General features: G+C 40.2%; 2 protein-coding genes across 3 annotated transcripts in view; both read left to right on the forward strand.

The window, feature by feature from the left end:
• LOC311265782 (putative helicase mov-10-B.1) overlaps window positions 1–11363 on the forward strand; it is an 18937-nt gene extending 7574 nt beyond the window's left edge. The window contains exons 5-24 of one of the 2 annotated variants that reach the window (XM_084367771.1): window positions 783–876; window positions 999–1143; window positions 2620–2872; window positions 2971–3081; window positions 4439–4616; window positions 4928–5058; window positions 5175–5351; window positions 5738–5850; window positions 7003–7190; window positions 7417–7511; window positions 7663–7760; window positions 7849–7947; window positions 8115–8184; window positions 8276–8384; window positions 9002–9193; window positions 9340–9411; window positions 9506–9625; window positions 9696–9784; window positions 9917–10030; window positions 10142–11363. In XM_084367771.1, coding sequence (XP_084223897.1) covers window positions 783–876; window positions 999–1143; window positions 2620–2872; window positions 2971–3081; window positions 4439–4616; window positions 4928–5058; window positions 5175–5351; window positions 5738–5850; window positions 7003–7190; window positions 7417–7511; window positions 7663–7760; window positions 7849–7947; window positions 8115–8184; window positions 8276–8384; window positions 9002–9193; window positions 9340–9411; window positions 9506–9625; window positions 9696–9784; window positions 9917–10028 — 2446 coding nt within the window. In that variant the 3' untranslated portion in view covers window positions 10029–10030; window positions 10142–11363. The remainder of the gene's footprint in view (window positions 1–782; window positions 877–998; window positions 1144–2619; window positions 2873–2970; window positions 3082–4438; window positions 4617–4927; window positions 5059–5174; window positions 5352–5737; window positions 5851–7002; window positions 7191–7416; window positions 7512–7662; window positions 7761–7848; window positions 7948–8114; window positions 8185–8275; window positions 8385–9001; window positions 9194–9339; window positions 9412–9505; window positions 9626–9695; window positions 9785–9916; window positions 10031–10141) is intronic. The other variant, XM_084367772.1, reaches the window with a different exon arrangement.
• Window positions 11364–13558: 2195 nt separating this feature from the next.
• On the forward strand, window positions 13559–25031 carry LOC311265781 (putative helicase mov-10-B.2). Its single transcript, XM_084367770.1, has 23 exons — window positions 13559–13846; window positions 13936–14038; window positions 14956–15137; window positions 15359–15452; window positions 15563–15704; window positions 15796–16045; window positions 16135–16248; window positions 17520–17700; window positions 17801–17943; window positions 18050–18223; window positions 18417–18529; window positions 18621–18817; window positions 18964–19061; window positions 19188–19285; window positions 19368–19466; window positions 19592–19694; window positions 19797–19914; window positions 22554–22745; window positions 22896–22967; window positions 23054–23179; window positions 23259–23347; window positions 23480–23592; window positions 23686–25031. The coding sequence occupies exons 1-23, from the start codon at window positions 13713–13715 to the stop codon at window positions 23745–23747; spliced, it is 2997 nt and encodes a 998-aa protein (XP_084223896.1). The 5' UTR covers window positions 13559–13712; the 3' UTR covers window positions 23748–25031.
• Window positions 25032–25814: the final 783 nt, after the last annotated feature.

Consider the following 25814-nt stretch of genomic DNA (forward strand, 5'->3'; position numbering starts at 1 on the left):
TTCCTGGGGGCCCTGGGAGTTCTCTGGTATCAATAACCATTTATTTACTCATACAGGGCATTTACCCTAGACATTTACTGTAGCCTACTAAACAGGTCCCCATGGGGCCGCTTGGTACTTTCCATCTGCTCATCTAGACGACAGCTGGTCACCCTAATGCATGACATTACACCTCAGAGTGCAGTTCTTGGTTACTACAGTCATAGTGCATAACAACATACATTAGAGTTCAGATCTTGGCCACTACAAAAGCTATGGCAAAACTCTGAGAAATAACTGCTTTTTTTAATTAAAAAAAAAAATTAAAAAATGTTTGCTTTATGGACGATAACTTAAAGCATTTTTAAGAGTCACAATCGGGATCACTACAACAACCAGCTGAATTTATTCATGTGGAAAAAATTTAGACAGGAAATAACTAGACAGGAAATAGTGTGGGTAAAGTTGTATCATAACCTGCTGGTTGCTAGGATACAGCAGGTCACCAAAATCTAATCACCCGCTTTACTGTCATTGACTTCTGTCACCACAACAACCAGCTCAATTTATTCATGTGGAAAAAAGCAGAGCAGACAGGAAATAGTTTGGGTAAAATTGTAAGCATAACCTGCTGTATCGTGCCAACCAAGTCATTAACTTACGTCACTGGCACTGTGTTCAACACAGCCCACAATCTCATTTCTGTGCAAGTATAACAGAAGAATACACATGAAAGAGTATATATGACAATTGACTCTTTGATTTAATGTTGATCATACCCTGTGCGCTTTTTGCCCCTACAGGGCTCAGTTAATCCCTTACAAACATGGTATCTGCATCAACTGCGACCAGCGGTTTGAGAACGGGAAACTTTCCTTGCATGTGGACAAATCTGAGGTATTGACATTATGAAGCCGCAGCGTGTCCTGATCATCATCTGCTGAATCAGATGAACCCAATTTTGTTTGTTGTACCAATGTGAGGCTATGTTTTTTTTCTTTTTCTTTTTCTTTTATAAGCTGTGCGTGGCAAATTTGAGAGTGGAAAACACCGGAAGCGAACCTGTGTTTTTCACAAAGTGCTTCCCACTGCCCAGTCTCAAGTGCCTCACTCTTAAAGATGAGTTCAATGTGACCAAGGACAACCCCTACCTTCTGCAACCAGGTAATGAAAAAAATACTGTATGTTATTGACATTACCAATAACAGAGAAATTATTGCCCCTTCCCAGAAGTAATCACCTGTTAGTCAAGGCAGAGACTCATTATATGGTATAAGTCAAATTTACACTATTCAGTGCTCAGTGGAGTATTTATACATGAGTTTATATCATGGTATTCTTTATTTTTTTTGTGGGGATAGTGTTGTTGAAATTTTCCCACCAACAAAATCTGATAATGAACAAGCAAAGATAATTTTTCAACGCAAGAAGGTCACAGTATGTCATAAAACTTATGAAATATAAGACTATGAAACCTACATTGAGTGAGACCATGTAGTTGACTAAGTGGTTTTACACAAAACTAAATGGTATTTTATTATCTTATAATAAAATGTGACTTAATTGACTTGACAAACATCATATGTGTGATTCATGGCACAATTCAGACGGGATTTAAAATGTATGTGGCACAAGTGGAACGCTGCCTGTCTGTCTGCCTGAAGAGCTGGGGCTTCTTTAGTTTGACATCCTATGTTATCTCAGTTGAAGGTGATATTTAGGAGTTTTGGTAATTCCGAACACATGTTTTCTAACTGTATTTAGGAAAAAATCCTATCCTATATTATACTAGGATAGGAATATAACTATAACAGAACCTTCATAACTGGAGAGTTCAGATAGCACAGACTCTATCCTAAATCAGAAAATGGCAAAAACTGAAGTACTGTTGTTAGGTCTCTTTGGTATTGACAATTAAGACAGAACAATACGAAACTGAAATATTATGATTGAAAGGCTACTCAGTTGTAGAGGCTCACGTTGATGTCAGCTAACCAGTCACATTCAGGAAATAAGTAAGTTTGTGGAAATAAATGGGGAGAAAATACAAAGGGAAAATGATACGGACGTAAATACAGAAATACTTCAATAAATAAAAAAAATTTGAAACTTAATAAATTAAACAGCCGATTAAATGAAAAGCAAATAAATAGTTGAATTAATCAAATCTAAAGTACAAAGCATTGATATCAATTTATGTCACAAAAGCAGTGTTATTGCTGAGGTTGATGATGCGAAGGGAATGTTACTGTAGTGTTGACAGGAAATAAAAGACGTGCAGTTCATTAAACAGATATACTCTAACTACATTGTGCCAGTTGAGAATACAAGAATTTGTCTTTGAAAAAATAAAAAATATACTGTATATCCTGGGTTTATCCATCTCCCTGATGTGTGTGTGTGTGTTTCAAGTGTATTTGTCATCTTCTGATTATCTATTTAGTTTTCTTGTGTAAACCATAATTATTCATGACATGTAATTTAGCTTTGGCAATGATGTTATTACTTTAAGCTTATTTGAATTTGAATATTTAAAATATCAGGATGCCATATTTTTCTCAGCTGAGAAGGAATTTATGGACACAATTAACAATTATTAATGCAGTAAAACAATGACACCTGTTTTGTTCTTTTTCTCAGGTCACAGCCATACAGTTGAGGTTCACTGCCACTGCAGTCTGGTTGGTTGTTATAAAACTGAACTGGTCTTTGAATTCACACCAGACCTGTATCACTCCACCACTGCCTTCTGTATCGTGCGCTCTATTGAGGTTCAGTGTATGACTGCCTTAGGATGGGAAATGGCCGCTACTTCACCCTACAAATGCCCCTCCTTCCCTGCATGGACCCCTGAAAATGATTACGAGATTAAAGATGGAGAGCGACCTGAAAGGTGTCACTTTTCACTCAACACACTGTAAATATGAGCAAATGTAAAATGCCCTTTGTGTCCTAGTGATGTATCCAAACTTTTACATTTTGTCTCTCCAGGCTGCCGAGCATGGACCTAAATGAGGTCAGGCTAGGATGTTATCCAATGCCAAAATATATGGACCAATTACTTGTGTCACTGAAGACTAAATCTTCCTTCTATGTAAAAAGGTAAATTTAGTCCACTTTCATCCAACTTAACATAATTAATGAAGGGTTTATTTTCGACCACACCAGAGCTGATGATTGTTGGACCAGTAGATCGATGAACCATGAGGGTTTTGGTGAGGTTTATTTTGTTTCTGTTGATTTTGAATAAAATTGGTTTCACAGCGTTAAAGAGTACTGTTTCTGCAAATTGAGTCTGGGTGCTTTGCACTGAACCTGTCACTGGCAAAAACAAGCACTTCAGGTAGACATACTTTGACAGTGTGCAGTTGCCTGGATTTCATTGGAGCCCATTTTGCGGCTGCCATGGGGTAGCTCAGTACTGGACCAAATTAAAAAATTGTTATCCCTGTTCGTCACTTAGAGAGCTGTTCAGACCTGGTATCAACATGCGTTCTGAGTGATCCAATCACAAGTGGACAGCTCTTAGTAAAGGTGCGAAACCAAACTTTAAAAACTTTGTGAAACTCTGTCAACAAATTCTTAATTATTTTGGCCATCTTGATACTTCGGCAAACGTTATACATGCAAATATTTATTTCTTTGTAAAAAACAATGTATTTTTTTGTTCCAGTCATGAAGGTGTTTATTTGCATACAGTATATAGCTGGGAAGTGAGATACAATCACAACAGGCCACTTGAGACGCATTTAATGCCAGGTATGAATTGAAGTTGTTAAAGTTGTCAACTTGTGATCAGATCACTCAGAACGCATGCTAAAACCAGATTAATCAGCCTCTTAGAGACAAAAACATGGGATCATAGGGTCCAGGTTGAAAAATACCATGTAACCCTTCAACATATCTGCCAAGTCTCAAAAATATTGATACTAAAGATATCAGTAAAATGTTAATTAGCAATGTATTTTGTTAGTTGCCAAAATATCTGATCTTGCAATACAATATCCTCCTCAATATGAAACCTTTTATGGTTACGTTTCAACACTAACAGCACAAAAATTCACAGTGACTTGAATCACAAGATACAATGTGATTTTTAACATTTAATTTAACTGCAGAGCTTTTGTTTTTAAAACCTAACCATAGACAAAACTCAAGATGTAAACCTCAATGCCTTGAGTCAAAGTCCCACATTTTGTACAGCCAGCTTCTATCCCAACGATCTCCACTTTGCTGTGGTAGATAAATGTAGCGCTTTATTGTTAAAAAAAACAAACAAAACACTTCCTCTGAACACAATCCATGCAGCAATACGCTTGTCAGCACAACCTACGTATTTCTTGGAGAAAGGAATTAATGTGGACACAGGTCAAAACCATACATTCATGATAAAAAACAACCCAGTCTCTGTTCTACAATATATCCATTGCATAAAATGTCTTTCTTTTCATTTGATCAGACAGGTGCTTAAGTCACCCTTGAGCTGGGAGAAATACTCAGAGAAGTTTCATCTGCTGCTGTATCTGGAGGAGAAACAGATGGAGTTGGACATCAAGAGATACAACATCCCCAACAGTGACAGAGAAGAGGCCACCATGACCAGAGACCGGTTCAACAAGAAACTTCTTGTTCTAGAGGTTAATATGTGCTCACTCATTCACCCACAAAAATCACTCATCTCTTCACCTATTCGTTCATTCTTTTAGAGATTTTTTAAGATCTGTAGTGCCTTGACTGGAGGGATAAATTGAATAGACGGGTGCATATCATTAATACACATTATTACACTGTTGGTTTAATTTAACAGACATTCTGACAAAAAAACCCAAAAATATTTACAGCATGAAGGAAAAGAAAGTATATTTATTTGAATTAACAACATAGTCGCCTGCATATTCACTTTATTAATAATAATTTATGCCTCTCTTCATTCTTGTTCACCTGCCAGGTACCTGAGGATCGCCCGTCTGTGTTACGAGGTGATGCGTTGTTGGTGTGTCCTTTAGGGGAAAAAAATAAGTACCGCGGCTTCATCCACAGTGTGCAACACAACAGTGTCCAAATCAGCTTCAACCAAGAGTAAGATCAACACATTACAGTAATATACAGTAATTAAGATGATTCATTTTTACTAGTTTTGTCTATGTTTGTTAGTATATGAGATTCACACAGTTTGTCTGTGAATTTGCTTGCAGACTGCTGGATCGCTTTGAAGATGGCATGAAGTTCAGTGTTGAATTCACCATAAGTCGTCTGACTTTGCGTCTTCAGCACAGAGCTGTAGCGCTGGCAGTTAAATATGACCTGGAGAAGGTGTTGTTCCCTTCTCCACACACCTTCCCCTCTCAGCAAACTGAGCTTCCCCAACTCAGGTTAGACGTACTAATACAGCTATGGCCAAAAGTTTTCACACACTTGTAAAGAACATGTACTGTATATAGACTGTATATCTATTTGTTTAAAGGAAAATTAGCTGCTTCTCATTTATACCTACACCTACAAATACAGAGGGACAAATAATCTCAATAGTGAAAACAAAAAATACTTACTACTCATCTGATGTATGTCCAGTCAAAACTAAAAGATGAATTGTATTAATGAGAGCATTTAAAAGAGTGTTCTAATAGACTCGTTACAAGATAAGCTGTGTTAATCTTGTGTTACCTGTGCTTCGCTGTGCATGTAAACATAATGACTCTCTCTTTCTGTGACTCAGCTCTACCATCATATATCTCATCCTCTGTCCTCCTTTCGATAGGCTGTTTGACTCAAAGCTGGAGAAAAACCCAGAGCAGTATCAGGCTGTACAACACATTGTAGCTGGCTCATCCAGACCTGCCCCCTACCTGGTGTTTGGCCCACCTGGAACAGGTAATGCAAGTACCAGCGTATTACGTTATCTAGGGCTGGGCAATATGACAAAAAAAAAAAATTACCTCAATTATTTTTTCCATATTGATCCATATCAGTATTTATCACAGTGTATAATTTGATAATTCTGCCTGTTTTGAAGAGTTTCCTTTAATTAAGAACGGCTGAAAACATAACACAGAAGTGGGGCCGCGTCGTCACCATTTTCACAGGAATCACGTTTTGCCAGTTTCCAGGACGATGGTTGGCGTTTTCAAAAGTTCATACTCTGGAGCCTGTTGAGATATAATAGCTTTCTTCCACCAGTTTTGCGTCACCATTTTTTCTATGAAGATCACCATATGTTATTTCACAGTATTCACTTAAAGAGCTGCACTTATCCTGTTGATTGGAACATTGACCCCATGTTATGAAGGGTTAATGCATTGGAGAGACAAGCCAGGATACGAGAAAGAACACAGCTGCCTTTGTCTCTGTAAAAAAGTTGCCTGCACATGATGACCTTGAGGTGAGCGGTATCTGCCTGTGGTGAGAAAGCAAACATGTCTTAGAGGAACTCAAAGTAGTGCAGGATGAGACAGGAAGAGGGAGGGTCTTTCCACAGGGCGATGTCTTCACTGATTGTTGGAATCATGTTGCCAAGGGGGCTGGGACCAGCCTGTGCACCAACGAAGGGAGAGCTAAAGTCTAAACCACAGCCTCGAGCCTCCCCACCTTTTTTAACCAATGAGAAGTTACAACACCTTAACAGCTAAAAGATAACTAATATTGTAAAGAGAAAATCTTCATCCTTTTCTGGGCAATGGGTTGCAGAGTAACAGCACTCCGCTGACTGTGATTTGTCAAACAGAGAAGGTCCATGATCATGCTTTTGTTTAATGATACAATTCTAAATAAATGAGAAAACGGTACGTCGTTGTATGTCTTCACTCAAATAAACGAACACGCCGACAAGCCCGGTTTTAAAATTTTGCGTTTTCATGCAAACAAACGGCCAAAACGCAAAATGCACAAAAAGTGGTAATGTAAACAGCACCTTAATCTTCACTGTTCAAGCAATTTAGGTTTGACCTGTTATCCTACCAACCGATTACAGAAAAGCCAGAAATGTTATGCATTTGACGTTATTTTCATGGTTCTTTGTCTGTTCAGGCAAAACTGTGACGTTGGCGGAGGCCATCAAGCAGATAGAAATAAACCAGCCCTCCTGCCATATCCTGGCCTGCGCTCACACCAACAGCGCTGCTGATCAGCTCTGCGAGAAGATTCTGGACAAGTGCAAAGTGTACCGCATGTATGCCCACAGCCTGGAGTCAAAATATGTCCCTGACAGTCTAAAGGTCAGTGCTGTTATATTTGAAATCAATCACATCTAAAACAAACATCAAGCATTGTTTGTTTTGGATGTGAACCATTTCTTATTCACACTCATCCACAGAATATCCACCCATATTCACTTGCTCTCTTGCTGCAATCCTGCTGCACTTCCCGATGCTTCACGTGCTGGATGCTGTTGCACTATTGTTGTTAAGTTTTGTGTACATGGACGTTGTGGTACCTTCACAGGAATGCTCTAACCTGGCTGGGGAGTGGCATGTTCCCGCTAAAGAGAAGCTGATGAAGCACAGGATCATAGTCACCACCCTGTATACAGCTGGAAGGTAGTGAATGACTCTGACACTGCAGTTTCTCACCTTCATGACACTATAAAAAAGTTGCATACTACGGTATTCACATCCTGTGTTTATATTCTCTGCCATCCAATTTACTTCCAGTCAACTCTAATGGTGAACTACTCTCTGATCTCTGCAGGTTGGTCACATTAGGCATCCCTAAGGGTCATTTCACTCACATATTTGTGGACGAGGCAGGACACGCCATGGAGACTGAATGTTTAATCCCACTGGCAGGTAAAGAAAACAAACAGCGGTGTGTTTTCTGAAATTGTTTTGCACTTGCTTTATTTGTTGGTTGATTTTTGTTATCTGTGGACCAAAGGGCTGTTGTGTGCAGAATCTGGTCAGGTTGTTCTGGCTGGAGACCCCAAGCAGCTCGGACCCATTGTCAGATCGTCTTTTGCTAAAAGATTTGGCATGGGTAAGTACAGACACACTCAACATATACATTGTCCTGTTTATAACGCTGTAGTTTGGATAAATAAAGGTGCACGGTTCTGCCATTTTTGTTAATAGCTTGAAAACATACCCTCCACTTGTGTGTGTATATCTGGAGTGTCTGGACTTAAAAGGCTCTGTTGTTTGCAGGAGTGTCCCTCTTGGAGCGCATGTACCTGAAGAAAAAGGGCATGTTCACCAAACTGCTGAACAACTACAGGTGTGGTAGTGGAGATGGTTTTGGATTAGAAAGGATGTGACTGACTTTCCACATCTTCTCATCTATTTCCATTTGTGTTTGGCTTTTTCAGGTCTCACCCTGCCATCCTGAAGATTCCCAGCAAGCTCTTCTATGATGGAGAGCTGAAGGTTTGTGCGGATGAAAACTCCTTCTGCACTTGGAAATCCCTCCCAAAGCAGGTAATGATTCTTCTTTCAGCACACACAAACTGTACAGAGGATGTGCAAACTAATCATTTCGAAGTCAATGAGAGTTACTTACTTTTGAACCACATAGACAACCACTTGCATCGTTAACTTTGCGTGTTACTGGAGGATACCACTAAATGGCACATGTTAGCTTGTCGTCCCATTGCGTCCCTGCTGCTGCTGACGTGCTTACCGACCCCTGACCCTGTCACATTCCCATACGGGCCCGACACTGCTCCTACTGTTAATGTACGTATTGCATCTTGCAGATGCGTAGCATTATTTTCTGAGAACGTGCACAACCGACACTCCAGACGGACACAGGATACGTGAGGCAGCCGTCATACAAACGCAAACACGTTGTTCAAAGCGAATATATCTTCGGCCTTACAGAACAATAAAATGCAAAGATGTAACTTAATCTTTTCTGCTATTTTTTTACATTCTGTAGACTAAAAAAATTAATAAAAAAATAATTGGCTGGCTTTTACATTGTGAACTTTGGTAAATATTTTTTAGCCCAGCTCAAAGTTTATTCTACCTCACAAAAGTTCTGTCGTTCATTTCCTTTTATAACATTCATATTCTAAAATATAAATATCTCTTAGGGCTTCCCAGTGATCTTCCATGATGTGACCGGTGTTGAGAAGCGTGAGGGCAGCAACACTTCGTTCTTCAACATAATGGAGGTGGAGGTGCTGATGGAATATGTGGAGAAACTGCTGCAGACACACGGCGAGAACGGCAAGCCTACTGTCTCACCCAGTGACATAGGCATCATCGCCCCCTACAGCAAACAGGTCAGAATTAATTCAGTTCAACACACAGATTACAGCAGTTTATTGTTGTGCAGATTACTTTAGTACAACTGAACACACTCTGAAGGGGAAACATGTGAGTACATGTAGATTTAAAGCTGAAGCTGTTTTTTCTGGGTTTCACACAGGTGCAGAAAATCCGTAAGGCCCTCGACAAAGTTGGGAAAAACCTTAAATTGAAGGACATGAGCGGCCTTAAGGTAACTAAATATTTCACACGTAAGTAGTGTAAGAAGCTGTGTATGAAGTGTATTTACGTGTGTGCGTGTCTGTGTGTGTGTGTGGGCGCATCAGGTTGGATCAGTGGAGGAGTTCCAGGGCCAGGAGAGGAGAGTGATCATGGTGTCTACCGTTCGGAGCAGCCCTGACTACACAGATAAAGAGTTCAACCTCGGCTTTGTCAAGAATGAGAAGGTACGCAACACAAACACATGCATGTACACTGTGTGCACACATTATTTTGACACACTCTTTTCTTGTCCAGAGGTTCAATGTGGCTGTGACTCGGGCTAAAGCCCTGCTGATTGTGGTGGGAAACCCCAGAGTGCTGAAAACCGATGAGAACTGGAAAAAGTACATATAACATGGACACTTCTGAGCTCTGCTGTCAGCATACATATATTAACATTTAAATTGTATTTTAAATTAAAGAGAGCAGTCCCTGTTAACTTTGTTGGTTTTCTCTTCCTCACTGCTCGTCTGCAGGTTCATCCAGTACTGTAAAGATGAAGGAGGCTACACTGGTGGTACTCCAGCAGAGGACATCGAAGACCTTGTTGAAAGACTCTCTGTCCTCTGCATCAGCATTGAGGGTTAAAGGTGACAAACACATATTTTATTTTCATAAATCCCCCCTCAAAATGAACAACTTTATTTTACTTTTACTTTTGCTTTTGTTTTTGCTTAAATTGTACACTTTGCTATCTTTAGCAGATCCTGTACCCCGAGCGGAGGAGTGACCCGTGAGGGAAAGCCCAAACTTCTGTCCTTAAAGGGATTCATTTAGCTTTAAGTCTGCTTCTCGAGATGCTTTAAAACATTTTTTTAAAAAAGGTTTTTCACATTTGTACTGAAATACTCAGAAAAGAGGATAACGCCACCTTTAAACGTACACAGCAGCTATTCGTGAGAAAAAAAACAACATGTCCTAATATGTTATTAATGTCAGATTATTGTCTTTTTAACTTTATCCATATGAACTTGACCAAAGACCACAAGGGAAAGGGAGCTGAATCATCTTTAGAGTAGTTTGTCTTCGACTGCCTCTGTGGACCAAAAATGATTCAGAGACTTACATTTTTAAACTTAACTTTGCCCAATCCATACAGCTCTTTTATAATCATGCAGTTTCATGATAATTTGTTGCTTTATCGAACCAAAGGATGTATGTTCATGTATGAAGTCAATGCAGCTATAACTCAATGCTATCATAGTTTAAGTTAAGGTATCTACACTGAACACTTTTGTTTTTGCTCCCATTTTTCATGAGCTGAAGTCAAAGATCTAAAACATTTCCTATATACACAAAAGACCATTTCCCACAAATATTGTTCACAAATCTGTCTAAATCTGTGTTAGTGAGCACTTCTCCTTTGCCGAGATAATCCATCCCACCTCACAGGTGTGGCATATCAAGATGCTGATTAGACAGCATGAATATTGCACAGGTGTGCCTTAGGCTGGCCACAACAAATTATATTATATTATATTATATTATGTTATGTTATGTTATGTTATGTTATATTATATTATATTATATTATATTATATTATATTATAAATTATTATTATATAACATTATTGTTACTACAGCAAGTTGTTTACATTTGAGATCACGTGAGAGAAATCATGTGAGGTGCTGCATTGCGCCTTCTGGCATGGTAATCTTATTATCCTGTGGTGTGTGATGTGCCATTAGTTTCAAGTCCTGTAGATAAGAGAGAGTAACATCTGTGAAGACTCTCCTAATGTGCATGACGCAACCCGATTTCACAGTCGGTTAGGTACGGCATGTTGTGTGTGAGCCCAGTTTAAGTTTTGACTGCTTTTTGGACTTCACTCAGCCTGGCTTTGTTGCTATCCTTTTAGATTTCTGGATTTTGTATTTTTTGTATTTGCATCATCAGCTTCATTAAAGCTCACTTTTGTTTTCATCTTGCTGTCTCTGAATCTGCATTTTTGTTCTCACATTCTTTTACTGTGACAAACACAGCTATTTCTTTTATCGTTTTGTCTATGGTCTATTGCAGTCAATGGCCAAACTACAAACATCATCCAAACCAGAGCTGAAAATTTGTTGGTTCAGTTTGATTTCATTGGGCTTGTGGAGGAAATCAATGTAATCTAATTGCTTCCTGAGGCACTGCAAAAATATAAATGAAGGACACCAGTCAAAGCACCTCAAACTCAGATTTTTGGTTATTTTGCAGTAAAATATGAACACCTGAATATACTGCTAGACCATCAGGGAGAAGATGATATTTCCACATAGTTATTCTTCATGCCAGTCACCGGGTCGGGTTCCCCACAAAATCATAACATTACTAAGGAATGTCTGTAACTTTAGCTTTCCCAACAAAATTACTATTACCAAGAAAACAAATCTGTTAACTGTGGGCTTACATGTAACCTCAGCATGTGACAAATGCATGTGATAGCCAGATCAAGATCTTTACGACAGAAGGTGTTGACTCTATCTAGCTGCATTAAGGCATATGGTCTTTGCACAAGTCTCTACAACAAGTCAGAAGTAAAATTGTTGGCCTCTTAACCTCCTGCTTCACCTATCTGTTTCCTCTGCCAAGGACAAGAAAAGTCAAAACAATGGCAAGATAAGAGTGAAAAACATGACAGCCAAGAGAGAGTTTCTCCACCCCACATGCCAACTGCCATCTGTGAGGATTTAACTCCACCCATATGATGTGGAGTTCCCCTAGGCTCCGTTCTCAGGTGTCTTCCATTCAACATCTACATGCTCCCACTAACTCAGATTATGGAAAACAATAAAATATCTTACCATAATTTTGAAGATGAATGATGATACAGATTTAAATAACAATATCACTCGTGACTATGGTCCCATATAAGCACTGAGCATAGGTGCATTGAACAAATCAATGTTTGGATGTGCTGAAGTTCTCCTCAATTAATCAAATACTGAAAATAATGTTTATGGAGTCAGATAAAAAGGATTAAAAGTCAGTGCTTAACTTCAGTCACTAACGTTAAAGAGCACAAAACAGGCCAGAAATCTTAAGTCATCAGAAATCTGTATTTATTGACAAAAATGGCGTTCCTGCCCCAGAATGCTCCACAATTTTAAACGCCTATAATAAGCAAGCGCTTATCTGACGAAGAGTAAGGTTTTGCAAAGATGCAACTCAAACTGTAATGTAAATGTCAAATGTCTGAAAGGAAAATGTGTTATGAGAGTATGACTTTTCAATAATTACCATTAAGTGAATGAATACCACTATATCGACGCATAGACTGGTGTACCATGAATCAGAAGACATTTCAAAACAAGTCCCTGTCTTCTTCAATTGTTTAGGAGAATACCACTGCCTTGTGTCTGTTAGTTTGGCAATCTCACTCCAAATGACAAAAAACAACTTGGAAAAAGTGTGAAACTGTGGCACAAAGTCACTGCTGTGAATCTAAATGTTTTTTGTCACTTGCACTTCCTGGACTCACTGTTTAAAGAGTCCAAAAGACCCTTTAGGCATTGAGCTTAAAGGGTTTCTCTTTATCATTACCATTGTTACTATCATTATAATTATTACTATTATTATTATTATTGTTGTAATGATTATCTTTATTATTATTATCAATTTTACTATGAATATTATTGATGTTATTTATTATTTTACTTTCGTTATTATCATTATATTTTTATTTTAACTATTATTATTATTATTTTAAATCATAATCATTTTTGTTGTTATTATCAATCTTACTATTATTGTTGTTATTATTATAAACATCATTATCAGTAAGCAACAATAATGTAGCTGATATCACCGCTTCTGTGATGTTTGGTCAGCTATAAGGATTATACAGACTATAATAACTTGTCATGCAAAAACAAAACATGTTTATTGTTGCTGAGCTGTTCCTGAACTGACTCATCAGAATCACATGGTTTTTAATAGCTCTGTTGTTATCTTTATTTTACAGTTTCGCTTTCCTCATTCGGCTTTTGGCTACCGTGTCCACTCGTTAAGTTTCGTTTCAACTCGTTAAGTTTCGTTTCTCCGGCCCAACTGACTGCGTGGGTGCGCCTGCTTTAAATATCCGAGCTCGACTGTCTCAGTTGCAGCTGAAGTATCCAGGCGGACAGAGAGACACCGCCCCCGTGGGTTGTCCGGGAGTGGAAAGGGAACCGAAGACACCGGGAAGTCCTCTGAGATGCAAATATACTGTTGATGAGCGACATCCGTATACAGCTGAATATCACGAAGGTTTTCTTTTTTTAATAACTTCGATCATATCCATCTTTAATCATGGTGAATATGACTTTAACTGCACGTTGTCAGATTGGACTCGAGTTCTTTGAGTTTTTGAAGGAGTCAAATCGAGAATCCATCACAGAAAGACTTGAGCTGAGAGACATTTACAACACAGAGTTCAGGAGCAGGTGAGTTTGTTTTTTTATCATTATTATTATTATTAATTTATTATTTTTATTTTAATATTTTTGTAATTATGTTTTTATGTATATTTTAGGATACCAGGAACCAAAGACCCAAACTTCGGCTCAGTCCTCTATGCCCTGAAAATGTCACACAAAATAACAAGACGAAGAGACAATATTCGCTTCAACTCCACGGTATGCACTTTTTATTTAAGGCACCTAGGGCTGTTCACTCCTTAATAACCTCATTTACAGCTTTTACGAAGTGATAATGCGAAGTTGGTGTGCAAGCTTTGACTTTCATCAGCATCATTTGTCGAGATCAATGTATATATCAGTACAAGTTCAGTATGAAGGGTATCTTTTCTTTATGATTGTCATTTAAAGATTCAATCTTAGAGTTAAGGGGTTAAAGTCTATTACACATCTGACCACCATAAATAACTGGTAGATAGGTGTGGGTGTGGTCTGGGTCCTGTTGGACTGGTGATCACATGTCATGTGAACTGTAGGTCAGTCCAATCATGCATTTGTTTTGGTATTGTCCTGTTGCTGCATCCTTCTGGCAGCAGGTGGCAGACTGGCTAGCTGAACAAGCAATCCCTTTGCCTTCATCCCCTCTTAATATTAATTGGGGGTTTCAAGATGATTAAACTATGTTATTAAGCATCATTGTAGTACTTGGAAAAAAATATATAGTTAATTCTCCATTATTTTTAGGAGAAGCTTAATATGAAAGGTAGAGAGAAAGGTTTAAATATAAATAAATGGGAGACACAGATGTGAGATTATCTTATGATATTCTTAAATTGAATTTATCTGATTTCTTTTGTTGCCATTTCCCTGAAGAGTTTCTTGACCTGATCAGGTTCAAATGAGGTAGAAGTATCTTGTTATTGTGTATAAATGGTATATACTCGACATGTAAGTAGATTTGTATGCATATGCTGTATGTATGTTTGTGTACAAAGGATGCATGCATTTTTATATTTATATTTAAAACAGGGGAGGATATCATTATGTCCGCTACCAATAAAGTATCAGAAAAGAGCAGAAATCAGCTACCTTAGTGGAACAAAGACAAAATTGACATGAAGTGTTCTTCTGCACAGGTCAGAGCTCTTTATGTGGACCAGTGGCATTCACCCAGGGGCCGTCAGCCAGAGCCAGCCCAGAGTGGAGCTGCCAGTCCTGAAGCAGCACAGGCCTTCACCTCCGGAGATGAAGCAGTGACTGGAGTTCGAGCCCGGAGGAAACTGGCTGGTCTTCTGATGAAAACACTGAAGAAAGACAGGTAGCACAATCTCCATCCTCTCAAGAGCCTTTTCTGTTTGTTATTACCTCTCATCTTGTCACTACGAAGCAGTTTGTCTGTATTGTCAAACACGTTTAATCATTTTTGTCGCCACCTCAATTTTTGCTTTGTGGACAAAAAGGCTAAATTAATTCAAAGTCCAGGATCACAACAACAAGCTTAATTTACTCATGTGATGTTTAAAAATCCTGCACCCGCAGAACTCAGTTCATCTCTGACAAAAATGGAATCCGCATCGACTCCGACCAGCAGTTTGAGAACGGGAAACTTTCCTTGTTTGTGGAAGAATGTGAGGTAGTAATGTTATGCAGTATTCCCTGAGTATCATCTGCTGAATCAGATAAACCCACTGTTGCTCATGGCACAAATGTTAAGCTATGCTTTTCATTCTCTTTTTGAAACAGTGCGTTGTTAATCTGAAAGTGGAAAACACTGGAACAGCACCTGTGTATTTCACCTACTACACCCCACTGCACTTCCTCAAGTACTTCACTCTGCACGATGAGCAAAAAGTGACCAAGACAAACCCCCTGTGTCTAAAACCAGGTGATGTAAATATCGCAACGCCATATTTGCTCAACTGAGAGAGAATTCATGGACACAGCAGACGTCATTACCTGTTATGATCTTTTCTCAGGTGCAAGCTATGAAATCCAGGTTCACATCAGCTGCAGTTTGGTTGGTTTCTATCCAGCTACACTGGCCTTTGAATTCAAACCAGACCTGCAGTCCTCCACTGCATTCCACATTGTGCGCTTTATTGAGGCTCAGTGTATAACTGCCTTAGGACGGGAGCTGGCACCTATTGCGCCCTACAAGCCTCGCGCCCTCCCTGCCTGGACCCCTGAAGTGGATTACACGGTTGTGGATGGACAGCGACCTGAAGGGTATCACTGTTCACTCAATGCACTGTCAAACATGCAGCATATGTAAAAATTGAAATGTGACTAATCCAACTTGTGTCTTCTTTCACCAGGCTGTCAGTGCTGCAGCTCAAAAATGTGGTTGAACTCAAACCGTATCGAATACCAGCATACATGAACCAGCTCATCAACTCACTGAAGCAATCTCCTTTCTTCTGTGATCAAAGGTAAATTCAGTTCAGTTTTGTCTTTTCCCAACCTCAACCAAAGTGCTTTTGTTGCTTATACCTAACCACAGAAAAGACATCAAAGTCCTATGTTTTTTATGCCTTCTATCCATCCAAACCACCTCCCTGAGACTCGGTGTGTAGCACTTTATTCACAGAAAAACACTTCCTCTGAGCATAATCCAGGCAGCGATACGTTTGACAGCACAACATAATTGGGAAAACAATTTAGTAATATATAAATGTAATTTCGTAGCTTAGCGTGAAAACAGGTAAAAACATAAATGAAGTAGAAATGCACAAAAAGTACAAAAAAATATTCAATTCATATAATGTCCAACTTTAGTGGATCACAGCAGATCACCTTTGGAATTCATCTGTAGATGCTGTTCAAGATAAGACTTAATGTTTTAATGGATGTCAGTTTTTAAAACTGACAAAGGCCAAAACCTGACCTTCTACAGACTAAGGAAGACTTGTTTTTAGCACAGCTGTTTGCCAGAAATACCTTATTGGAATGGTGAGGCAGGCAAAGGTCAAGACTCAGGGGCAAGTGGCCTGGGAGCCGAGGAATTGAGCCGGAAATCCCCTGCGGACATGACAGAAATTGACAGGAGACCTCAGGCAGACGGCCTGTGGTCAGGACAGATGGAGGGAGCAGGTCTGCAGGGCGACGAGGAGGCAAGGCTGGAGGACGGAGCAGCTCTGGACAATGGCCTGGATGCTGGGGTGATAGACGAAGCAGCTCTGGAGGATGGGTGGAAGGACAACCAGATGTGAAGAGCTGCTTTGGAGTCCAAGGCGCAGACAGGAAGCTGGCAGGTTGGATGCTAGCAGGCCTGAGTCAGTTTGTAGCATCAGTAGTGTCTCTCTTGTGCATACAAGGTAATGGAAAAAACAGACCAACATGCAGACACCGGAAGCAGACCAGAAGTTGTTCAATGAATTCATTGCAAAATGGCAATTAACACAAGACTTACGGAAATGGTGAAATAAGGCAGTCCAATAAGGCAAACAAATGTGTTGAGGAGCAGGCAAGAATCAACAGCCCCAAAACTGGCAGGGAAAAACAAAGCAAAGGTCCAAGGTTTGAGATGAACTGTGAACAGATACACACACAGACTACGACCGAGCACATGATGCTCTCCAGGAGATCCCCATCATCCCTCCCCCTGAGGCCTGGCAGAGATAATGATGGGAAACAACTCTGCTTCTGTTCTACAACATATACACTGCCATACAGTTTGTTTCTTTTCCTTTGATCTTTTCAGAAGGGTCTTGCTGGAAAGTCCCTTGAGCTGGGCGAACTACTCCGAGAAGTTTCAGCTGCTGCTGTATCTGGAGGAGCAACAGATGGAGGTGGACATCAAGAGATACAACATCCCCAACAATGAGAGAGAAGAGGCCACCATGACCAAGGACCGGATCAACAAGAGACTTCTTGTTCTAGAGGTTAGTATGTGCTCGAATTATCAGAAAACAAAAAGACAGGTGCTGTCCGACATATTTTTAAAATGATTTTGATTAACAATGCAACATATTCACCTGCCAGGTACCTGGTGTGTCTGAGAACCGCCCCTCTGTGCTGAGAGGGGATTCGTTGTTGGCGTATCCCGTGGGAGAGAAAAAGAAGAAGTACCGTGGCTACGTCCACAGCGTGCAGCTCGACAGTGTCAAACTCGGCTTCAGCTCAGAGTAAGATCAACACATCACCTTAAGATATAAAAATATTTGTTTGACTAGTATTTTCCATGTTTGTTAGTATATGAGATTCACACAGTTTGTCTGAATGTATTTGCAGATTGCTGGATCGTTTTTTAGATGGCATGAAGTTCAATATTGAGTTCACTGTCAACCGCCTGACTGTGCGTGTTCAGCACAGAGCAGCAGAGATGGCAACTACATGCAGGCTGGGAGATGTGTTGTTCCCGTCTACACTCCTCTCCTCTCAGCAAACTGAGCTTCCTCAGCTCAGGTTAGACATGCTCCTATAAAGACTGAATATATCTTTGTTTTAAGGGCAGTTCCTTTTTGTAATTTCTAATTACACCTACAAATACCAGGTACTTTTGTTGAGTATGTGCTCTGCTGAGCATGCAAACATGATTTCTCCACCTGTAACTCAGCACTAACATCATGCATCTCATCCTCTGTCCTCCTTTCAATAGGCTGTTTGACTGGAAGCTGGAGAAAAACCCAGAGCAGTATCAGGCTGTACAACATATTGTAGCTGGCTCGTCCAAACCTGCCCCCTACCTGGTGTTTGGCCCACCTGGAACAGGTACAACAAGTACCAGCATATAACTTCGTCTTAAATCTTTAACCAAAGTAAGTTGGGAGAGAATTATTCTGATGGTTCTTTGTCTGTTCAGGCAAAACCGTGACTGTGGTTGAGGCCATCAAGCAGATAGAGAAGAACCAGGCCTCCTGCCATATCCTCGCCTGCGCTCCCTCCAACAGCGCTGCTGATCTACTCTGCAAGAAGATTCTGGAACACGTGGACGAGCATAAAGTGTTTCGCATGTACGCCAGCAGCCGGGACCCAAAATATGTCCCTGAGAAAATAAAAGTGAGTGATGTTTGAGATGTGAAGCTTTTCTTTGATGCAGAAAGTTACTGATCCACCCATATATACTTGCTTTCTTGCTGCAATACTGCTGCACTTTACGTGTTGCACTAAGTTTTGTGTACATGGACACTGTGGTGCTTTCACAGGCATGCTCTAACCTGGTAGGGGAGTGTTATGTTTTTCCCGCGAAAGAGAAGCTGATGGAGTACAGGATCCTGGTCACCACTCTGTTAACCGCTGGAAGGTAGTGAATGACTCTGAGACTACAGTTTGCTCACCTGCATGACACTATAAAAAAGTTGCTCTTCACCAGTCAATTTGACTCTGTCTGAGTAGGTTTGCTGACGTGTTTGTACTCTGATCTCTGCAGGTTCGTCACAGGAGACATCCCTGAAGGTCATTTCACTCACATATTTGTGGACGAGGCGGGACACGCCGTGGAGACCGAATGTTTGGTCCCACTGGCAGGTAAAGAAAACTAACAGTGTTTTCTGTAATTATAGTGAGGTTGTTTTATTTGTTGGTTAATTTTGTTTTCTCTGGACCAAAGGGCTGCTCTGTCCAGAATCTGGTCAGGTTGTTCTGGCTGGAGATCCCAAGCAGCTCGGACCCATTCTCAGATCTCCATATGCGATAAAATTCGGCATGGGTAAGTCCAGACATACTCACATATACAGTGTCCTGTTTATGAAACTGTAGTTTGGATAACTGAAGATTCACTGTTCTGAAAACAAAGTCTTGCTCTGCTTGTGTGTGTATTTCTGCTGTCTGCAGGAGTGTCCCTCTTGGAGCGCATAATGACTGATTTCCCTCTGTACCAGAAGAATGAGGGAGTGTACAACAACTGCTTTGTGACCAAACTGCTGCACAACTACAGGTGTGGTAGTAGAGATGGATACAGTTCACTCCTTGACAGAAATGATGTGTCTGATTTTGCCCCATCTTCTATTCTGTTTTCATTTGTGTCTGTCCTTTTCAGGTCTCATCCTGCCATCCTGAAGGTTCCCAACGATCTCTTCTACGACGGAGAGCTGCAAGTCTGCGCAGAGGAATATTTACGCAACTCCTACTGCAGATGGGAATACCTCCCGAAGAAGGTAGTGATTCTTCTTTCAGCACGCACAAACTACAGAGGAAACTAGAGGTGACAGAGGTAAGTCCAGTTATCTGATAGCATGAGTGAGGTATCTCATTATGGGGTGCATACTCCTCAGAAGCCCAACATCATTACTCATGACCCATTGGCTGTGTCAGGAGGGGGGAAATCCTTCCCCTATTAAAGCTGACATCAGCATCAGCTTATTCAAAATAAGTGCACCTCTTCTCTCTTCAAGAAAGGACGGTGGTCTGGTGAGATACTTCACTCATGTTATCAGAGAACCAGGGTTACCTGCCCTCCAGTTCTCTTTCAAAGGTTCGCTTGATATCTCACAATGGGGATCTATTGACTCCCGTGATGTCGGACAAGTTTATGTTGGACAGTTATTAACCTCGGCCCTCAGAGTCGCCCACACTCAGCTCCCAAAGGGAGCACAGTGACATCCAGTGCATAGAACCTTGCAACAAAATGAGGTAAGGCTCAACTGGCTGCAAAGCATATACTGGATAAACACGCCTCTAAACAGAGCCCAGAAAGTCGCCATCCCCTTAGTAGGGTGAGTGTGTCGACCAGTGGTGGCTTGAAGCCTCTTGCTGCTACGGGTCAAAGAAATTGTCCCAACGATCCAAGGAGAAAGTCGTAGCTTGCAAAGACGTACTAGTATGAGGTTTTGCCCATGACACAAAAAGCTGATCTGTTTCCTTAACCCTTGTGTTTTGTAAACATGGATGCATAGTTTACGCTTTGCGCACAATGTAAGGGGGAGACACACTACAGTAGGGTTCTTCGGTATGAAGTCAGTGTGCACAGAAAAATGGGCCTGAACAGAAGAGCAGTCTTAAGTGAGAGCAGTGTGAGATTTATCTGATGTAAAGGCTTCGCTTTGTCCTAATCCAGCAAGTCTTGCAAATAGCTGAAAATTATAGGCACTGAGCACTAGAAGGGCGCCTTCTGTGACCTTGAACAGCAGTCCTCAAACGCACACTATTTGCAAACATGTAGTGACCTGGAAGATAAGGCCTGAACTTTCTGAATGGTTGTAATGCCATTCTGTGGAAGTCCAAACACATCCAGGTTTAGCCCAATGATTGTCTTTGTTTAGTCATTGTTGAGCCTTACTACATCTACTGGATTTTGAGATGTAAGACACTCTGCCAAGGCCAAATCCCCTATCCCGCACTGTTGACAAAAGAAAAAAAATATTTGTGTATTAAACATGTGACTTGAATCTGCTCCAAAGTTTAATGGGTCTAACTTGGCCCATTTTAAACCTCTCTAACAAGTTTCATGAAAATCAGGCCTGAAGATTTCCTGCAGACAAACAAAGAAACTGAACCACAAACATTGACAGAAAATAAATATAATAATAATAAATTAGTATTTCGATAATTGTGGTGGTAATTCTTATTTAGAAGTGAACAAATAATAGATGATTCACACAAGGTTGTCTTTGTGTAATTTAATAAAGTTGTAAAAGCAAAGCGCAAACAGAGTTAACCAATTTCAGCTGCATCCACCAAGCTAACCCTGGCAGAGACTGACAAAGAGTCACAGACAAAGTGACAGTTTATAGCACACTCAGAGATACCTTGAGGAAGGGAGGTTTTCCCAAAACAATATCCAGCTGGCCAGACAGCCTTGGATGTACCCACAACACCTGACATGCGTCCGGGGAGCACAGAGTGCTACTGTGTCTGACCGAGAAATTCTGTGTTCACTGTTAAAGGATAACTACCGTTTTTTACAACCTGAACCTTATTTCTAGCAAAATATATGATCATTTACTCACCCAGATGACTTTGGTGTCATTTGAAGTTGGTTGGACGAAATTAGATCCAGTGTAGCACCGATATAGCCATATAATGCGAGTGACACACAGCCTCTATATAACGCATTATCTGCCACGAAACTAGTTCATTTCACTAATATTTTGTCATGATACGCTAGCGCCATTCCCCTCTGAGTCCGGGCTCGTCTGTTATCAACATCCGGGGTCAAACTAGCAGTAGCAGCTACAGGTAAACAAGCCGGGCTGTCGCGGGTGCGCGCGCAGCTCAGAGACGACATCCTCCAGGTCAGAGGTAGTAGATCAACCTACAGACCCCGGATGTTGACAATAGGCGAGCCCGGACTCAGAGGGGAATAGCACTAGCATATCATAACAAAATATTGGTGAAATGAACTAGTTTCGTGGCAGATAATGCTCATAGAGGCTGCGCTTCGGTGCCTCGTCACTCGCATTATATGGATATATCGGTGCTACACTGGATCTAATTTCGTCCGAACAACTTCAAATGACACCAAAGTTATCTGGGTGAGTAAATGATCATATATTTTGCTAGAAATAAGGTCCAGGTTGTAAAAAACGGTAGTTATCCTTTAATGACAAAGAAAAGTAAGATTGATTTCCGTTTAATCGTTGAGGAAGTCAGTGTAGAAGCAAACTGATACATTTGATTAGTCAATGCTGCAAAACAGGAAACTGACCTATGACTGACTGTGTTATATGTTTTTCCCACCTTGAGTTTCTCCCTCCTCACAGCAGCAGTTTACACAAGACAGTCTCTAAAATAACATTTAAAAAAACATGTTCTTTAACATGTTCACATTCTAAGTAAAGTATAACATATAACTCAGGACTTCCCGGTGATCTTCCATGGTGTGACCGGTAAAGATGAGCGTGAGTCCAGCAGTCCGTCATTCTTCAACGTAGCGGAGGTGGAGGTGCTGATGGACTATGTGAAGAAACTGCTGTCTACACAAGGCAAGAAGGGCCTGGCTACCATGTCACCCGAAGACATAGGCATCATCGCCCCCTACAGGAAACAGGTCAGAATTAAATAATCATGCATAGACTACAACAGCCTGCTGTTCTTGCAGATTGCTTTGATCCAACAGCACATGAACACCTGTCGAAGGGGAAACATGTAAGTAGATGTCGATTAAAAGCTGAAGCTGTTTTTTCTGGGTGTCACACAGGTGCAGAAAATCCGTAAGGCCCTCGACAAAGTTGGGAAGAACCTTCCATTTAAGGACATGGGCAGCCTTAAGGTAACTAAATATTTCACACTTAAGTATTGTAAACACACAGCAGAAGCTGTGTATTAAGTGTATGAATATGAATTTTTGTGTGTCAGGTTGGATCAGTGGAGGAGTTCCAGGGTCAGGAGAGGAGAGTGATCATAGTGTCCACAGTTCGGAGCAGCCCCAACTACACAGATTTAGACGAAAAGTTCAACCTCGGCTTTGTCAAGAATGAGAAGGTACACAACACAAACACATGCATGTACACTGTGTGTGTACACATCAAACATTATTTTGACACACTATTTTCTTGTCCAGAGATTCAACGTGGCTGTGACTCGGGCTAAAGCCCTGCTGATTGTGGTGGGGAACCCCAGAGTGCTGAGTACAGATAAGACCTGGGACACGTACGTATAACGTGGACACTTCTGATCTCTGCTGTCAGCATACATGTATTAACATTTAAATTGTATTTTGAATTAAAGAGAGCAGTCCCTCTTAACGTTGTTGGTTTTCTCTCCTTCACTGCTCGTCTGCAGGTTCATCCAGTACTGCAAAGATGAAGGAGGCTACACTGGTTTTACTCCAGCAGAGGAAGACGAGGACGTGGTGATGAGACTTTCTGCCCTCTACATCAGCATTGAGGCTATAGGTGACAAACACATATCTTTTTTTTTTTCATTAGTTCCCCCTCAAACAAATACTTTGAAATGATGCTAAAGTCATCCACCTTGCTTCCTTTCAGTGGAGACCTCTGAGAGTGTCGTTCAGCAGCTCCTGGACCCCGAGTGGAGAAACGACATGTGAGGGGAAAAAGAGCACATGCTTCCGTCCCGAGCGCTTGGATTCATTCTGCTTCTAGTCTGGTTTATTTCTTCACCAGATGATTGGAACAAAAGGTTTATAGCAAGTTTTTCCCCTACATTTTACTTAAATTCTCTGAAAGTGGCTTAATGGCATGATTCCACATTAAAGGTGAATTGGATTGGCCCCCTGTTAAATTAATTCTCCAAGCAAATTAGGGGCATCTCATCATCAGAGTAACCGCTAACTATCGCTCACTGTAGCGGTTACCTAGTTAGCTCAGTCGGCTATGTAGGTATCGGTCCTGTTACGACTCGAATATGCACTGTGAGCTCACACCGCTAGAACAGAAGCCTTGGACTACTGGGGCTAGCTAGTTAGCCTGCTAATTTCAGTAGTTGTCCTGAAATTTTTTCATATTCTGTTGATAATTTCCGTTCATTTTTGTATGTTTTAATGTAAAACTTACAAAATGTACCTTTAAAAATCCACAGGAATTATTCACGAGACAAAAACAACATTGTAATTTTTTAATGTTTACCATATGAACCTGACCAAAGACAACGAACGACAGGGAGCTGATTCGTGTATAGAGCAGCTTGTCTTCAACTACCTCATTGGGCTGCACCAACACCACTTTCAAACATTCCTTTAAGTTTTTCCAGTTAAAATCACAGCAAATGATTATCAGGGTTGTAGATTCAAATTAATTTTACCAACCAAAGATTCTCAGTTTTATTTAATTGACTTGACCGATTTTGTTCGATCGTCACTGCTCTTTAGTTTTATGATTTGTCGGTTCATTGAAGTATATATACGGCAGGGATTTCTTGAATGTATGTAGTGTCCAATCTATTTCTAAATCACTATGAGGTTGTTATTGATCAATTAAAATGTTTATGGTCTATTTAGAACTGGTATTTTCTGAATTTAAAAATCGATGCTTTTTTAAAACATAAATGGAATTTCTCAATTAAAATTATCATCCAAACCACAGCTGGAAATAGTTTGGATCATTTGGGATTTGTTGGTTTGATTTCAGTGAGCTTGGAGTTTTGTTATTAAATGGCAAAAACAATAGTTTTATATGTCATATGGAAATCAATGCAATTCCTGTATGAAACACTGGAAACAAATATAAGTTCAAGACACCATGGAAAGCTTTGGAAATAAGTAATAAAATGTGATTTGTATAATTAAGAGTAGTCCTTTTGCTGATGGACAAGTTAGAAAAAAACTGTCAGAATATGAATAAATGTATTTTAAAAAATAAAAGCATTTGCAAGACTTTGTTTCACTTTTGTTAAAAAAAAAACTTTGTAAAAAATATACCAGTTAAGATGACGTAGTATTTCAAAAATACTTTATTAACATGTTTGTCTCATCAAGACATTCAACACATCCCACTCCTGTTTGTAAAGCTTCATCACAATCAACATTTTCTCTTGAACTACGTTGTTTGACGTTACAGACACAGAGGCACTGTCCAGGAATTAGCCCAAGCCTGTGACATTCTGATCTCTATGGATCTGAATGTTCTGGTTAAAAGAAACATCTCTACTGGGTTATGATGGTGGTAGGATCAATGTTGGGACCATTAAATACACTTTTGTGACAGGATCTCTTATGTAATATGTACGGCATCTCTCTGCTCTGCCTGAAGACGATGACGTGGTTTGATGGATCTGTGAGTTAGTGATGAGAGTTGTCTGGAAATTGTTACTGAAGTTTAAATTGTGATTGCAGCCACTGATAAAGTCGGTTCTCTGGCTTTTCATCATAAATGTGTTGCAATTTATTAAAAGAACATTTACCATCGTTACCAGACGTACACTTTTTATCAGTTAGCCCCATCTCAATGATCATTGAGGGCAACTCAACAAAATCTCATCTCAACGAATGTCTGTTGTGTATAATGTCAAATAAAGGCCTGTTGCACACCAACACGGTCCCAACTCCCAACGGTCTAGCGAGCTGCCAATCAGGTGGCGTTAGTAATAACATCTGGGCTGTCAATCAAGTTGTCAGTTGAAAATTTTATTTAATAAAACTTTTATACACAGAATGGAT

This window comes from Pagrus pagrus, assembly GCF_965226575.1.
Source record: "Pagrus pagrus genome assembly, chromosome: 11".
Classification (NCBI taxonomy): domain Eukaryota; kingdom Metazoa; phylum Chordata; class Actinopteri; order Spariformes; family Sparidae; genus Pagrus; species Pagrus pagrus.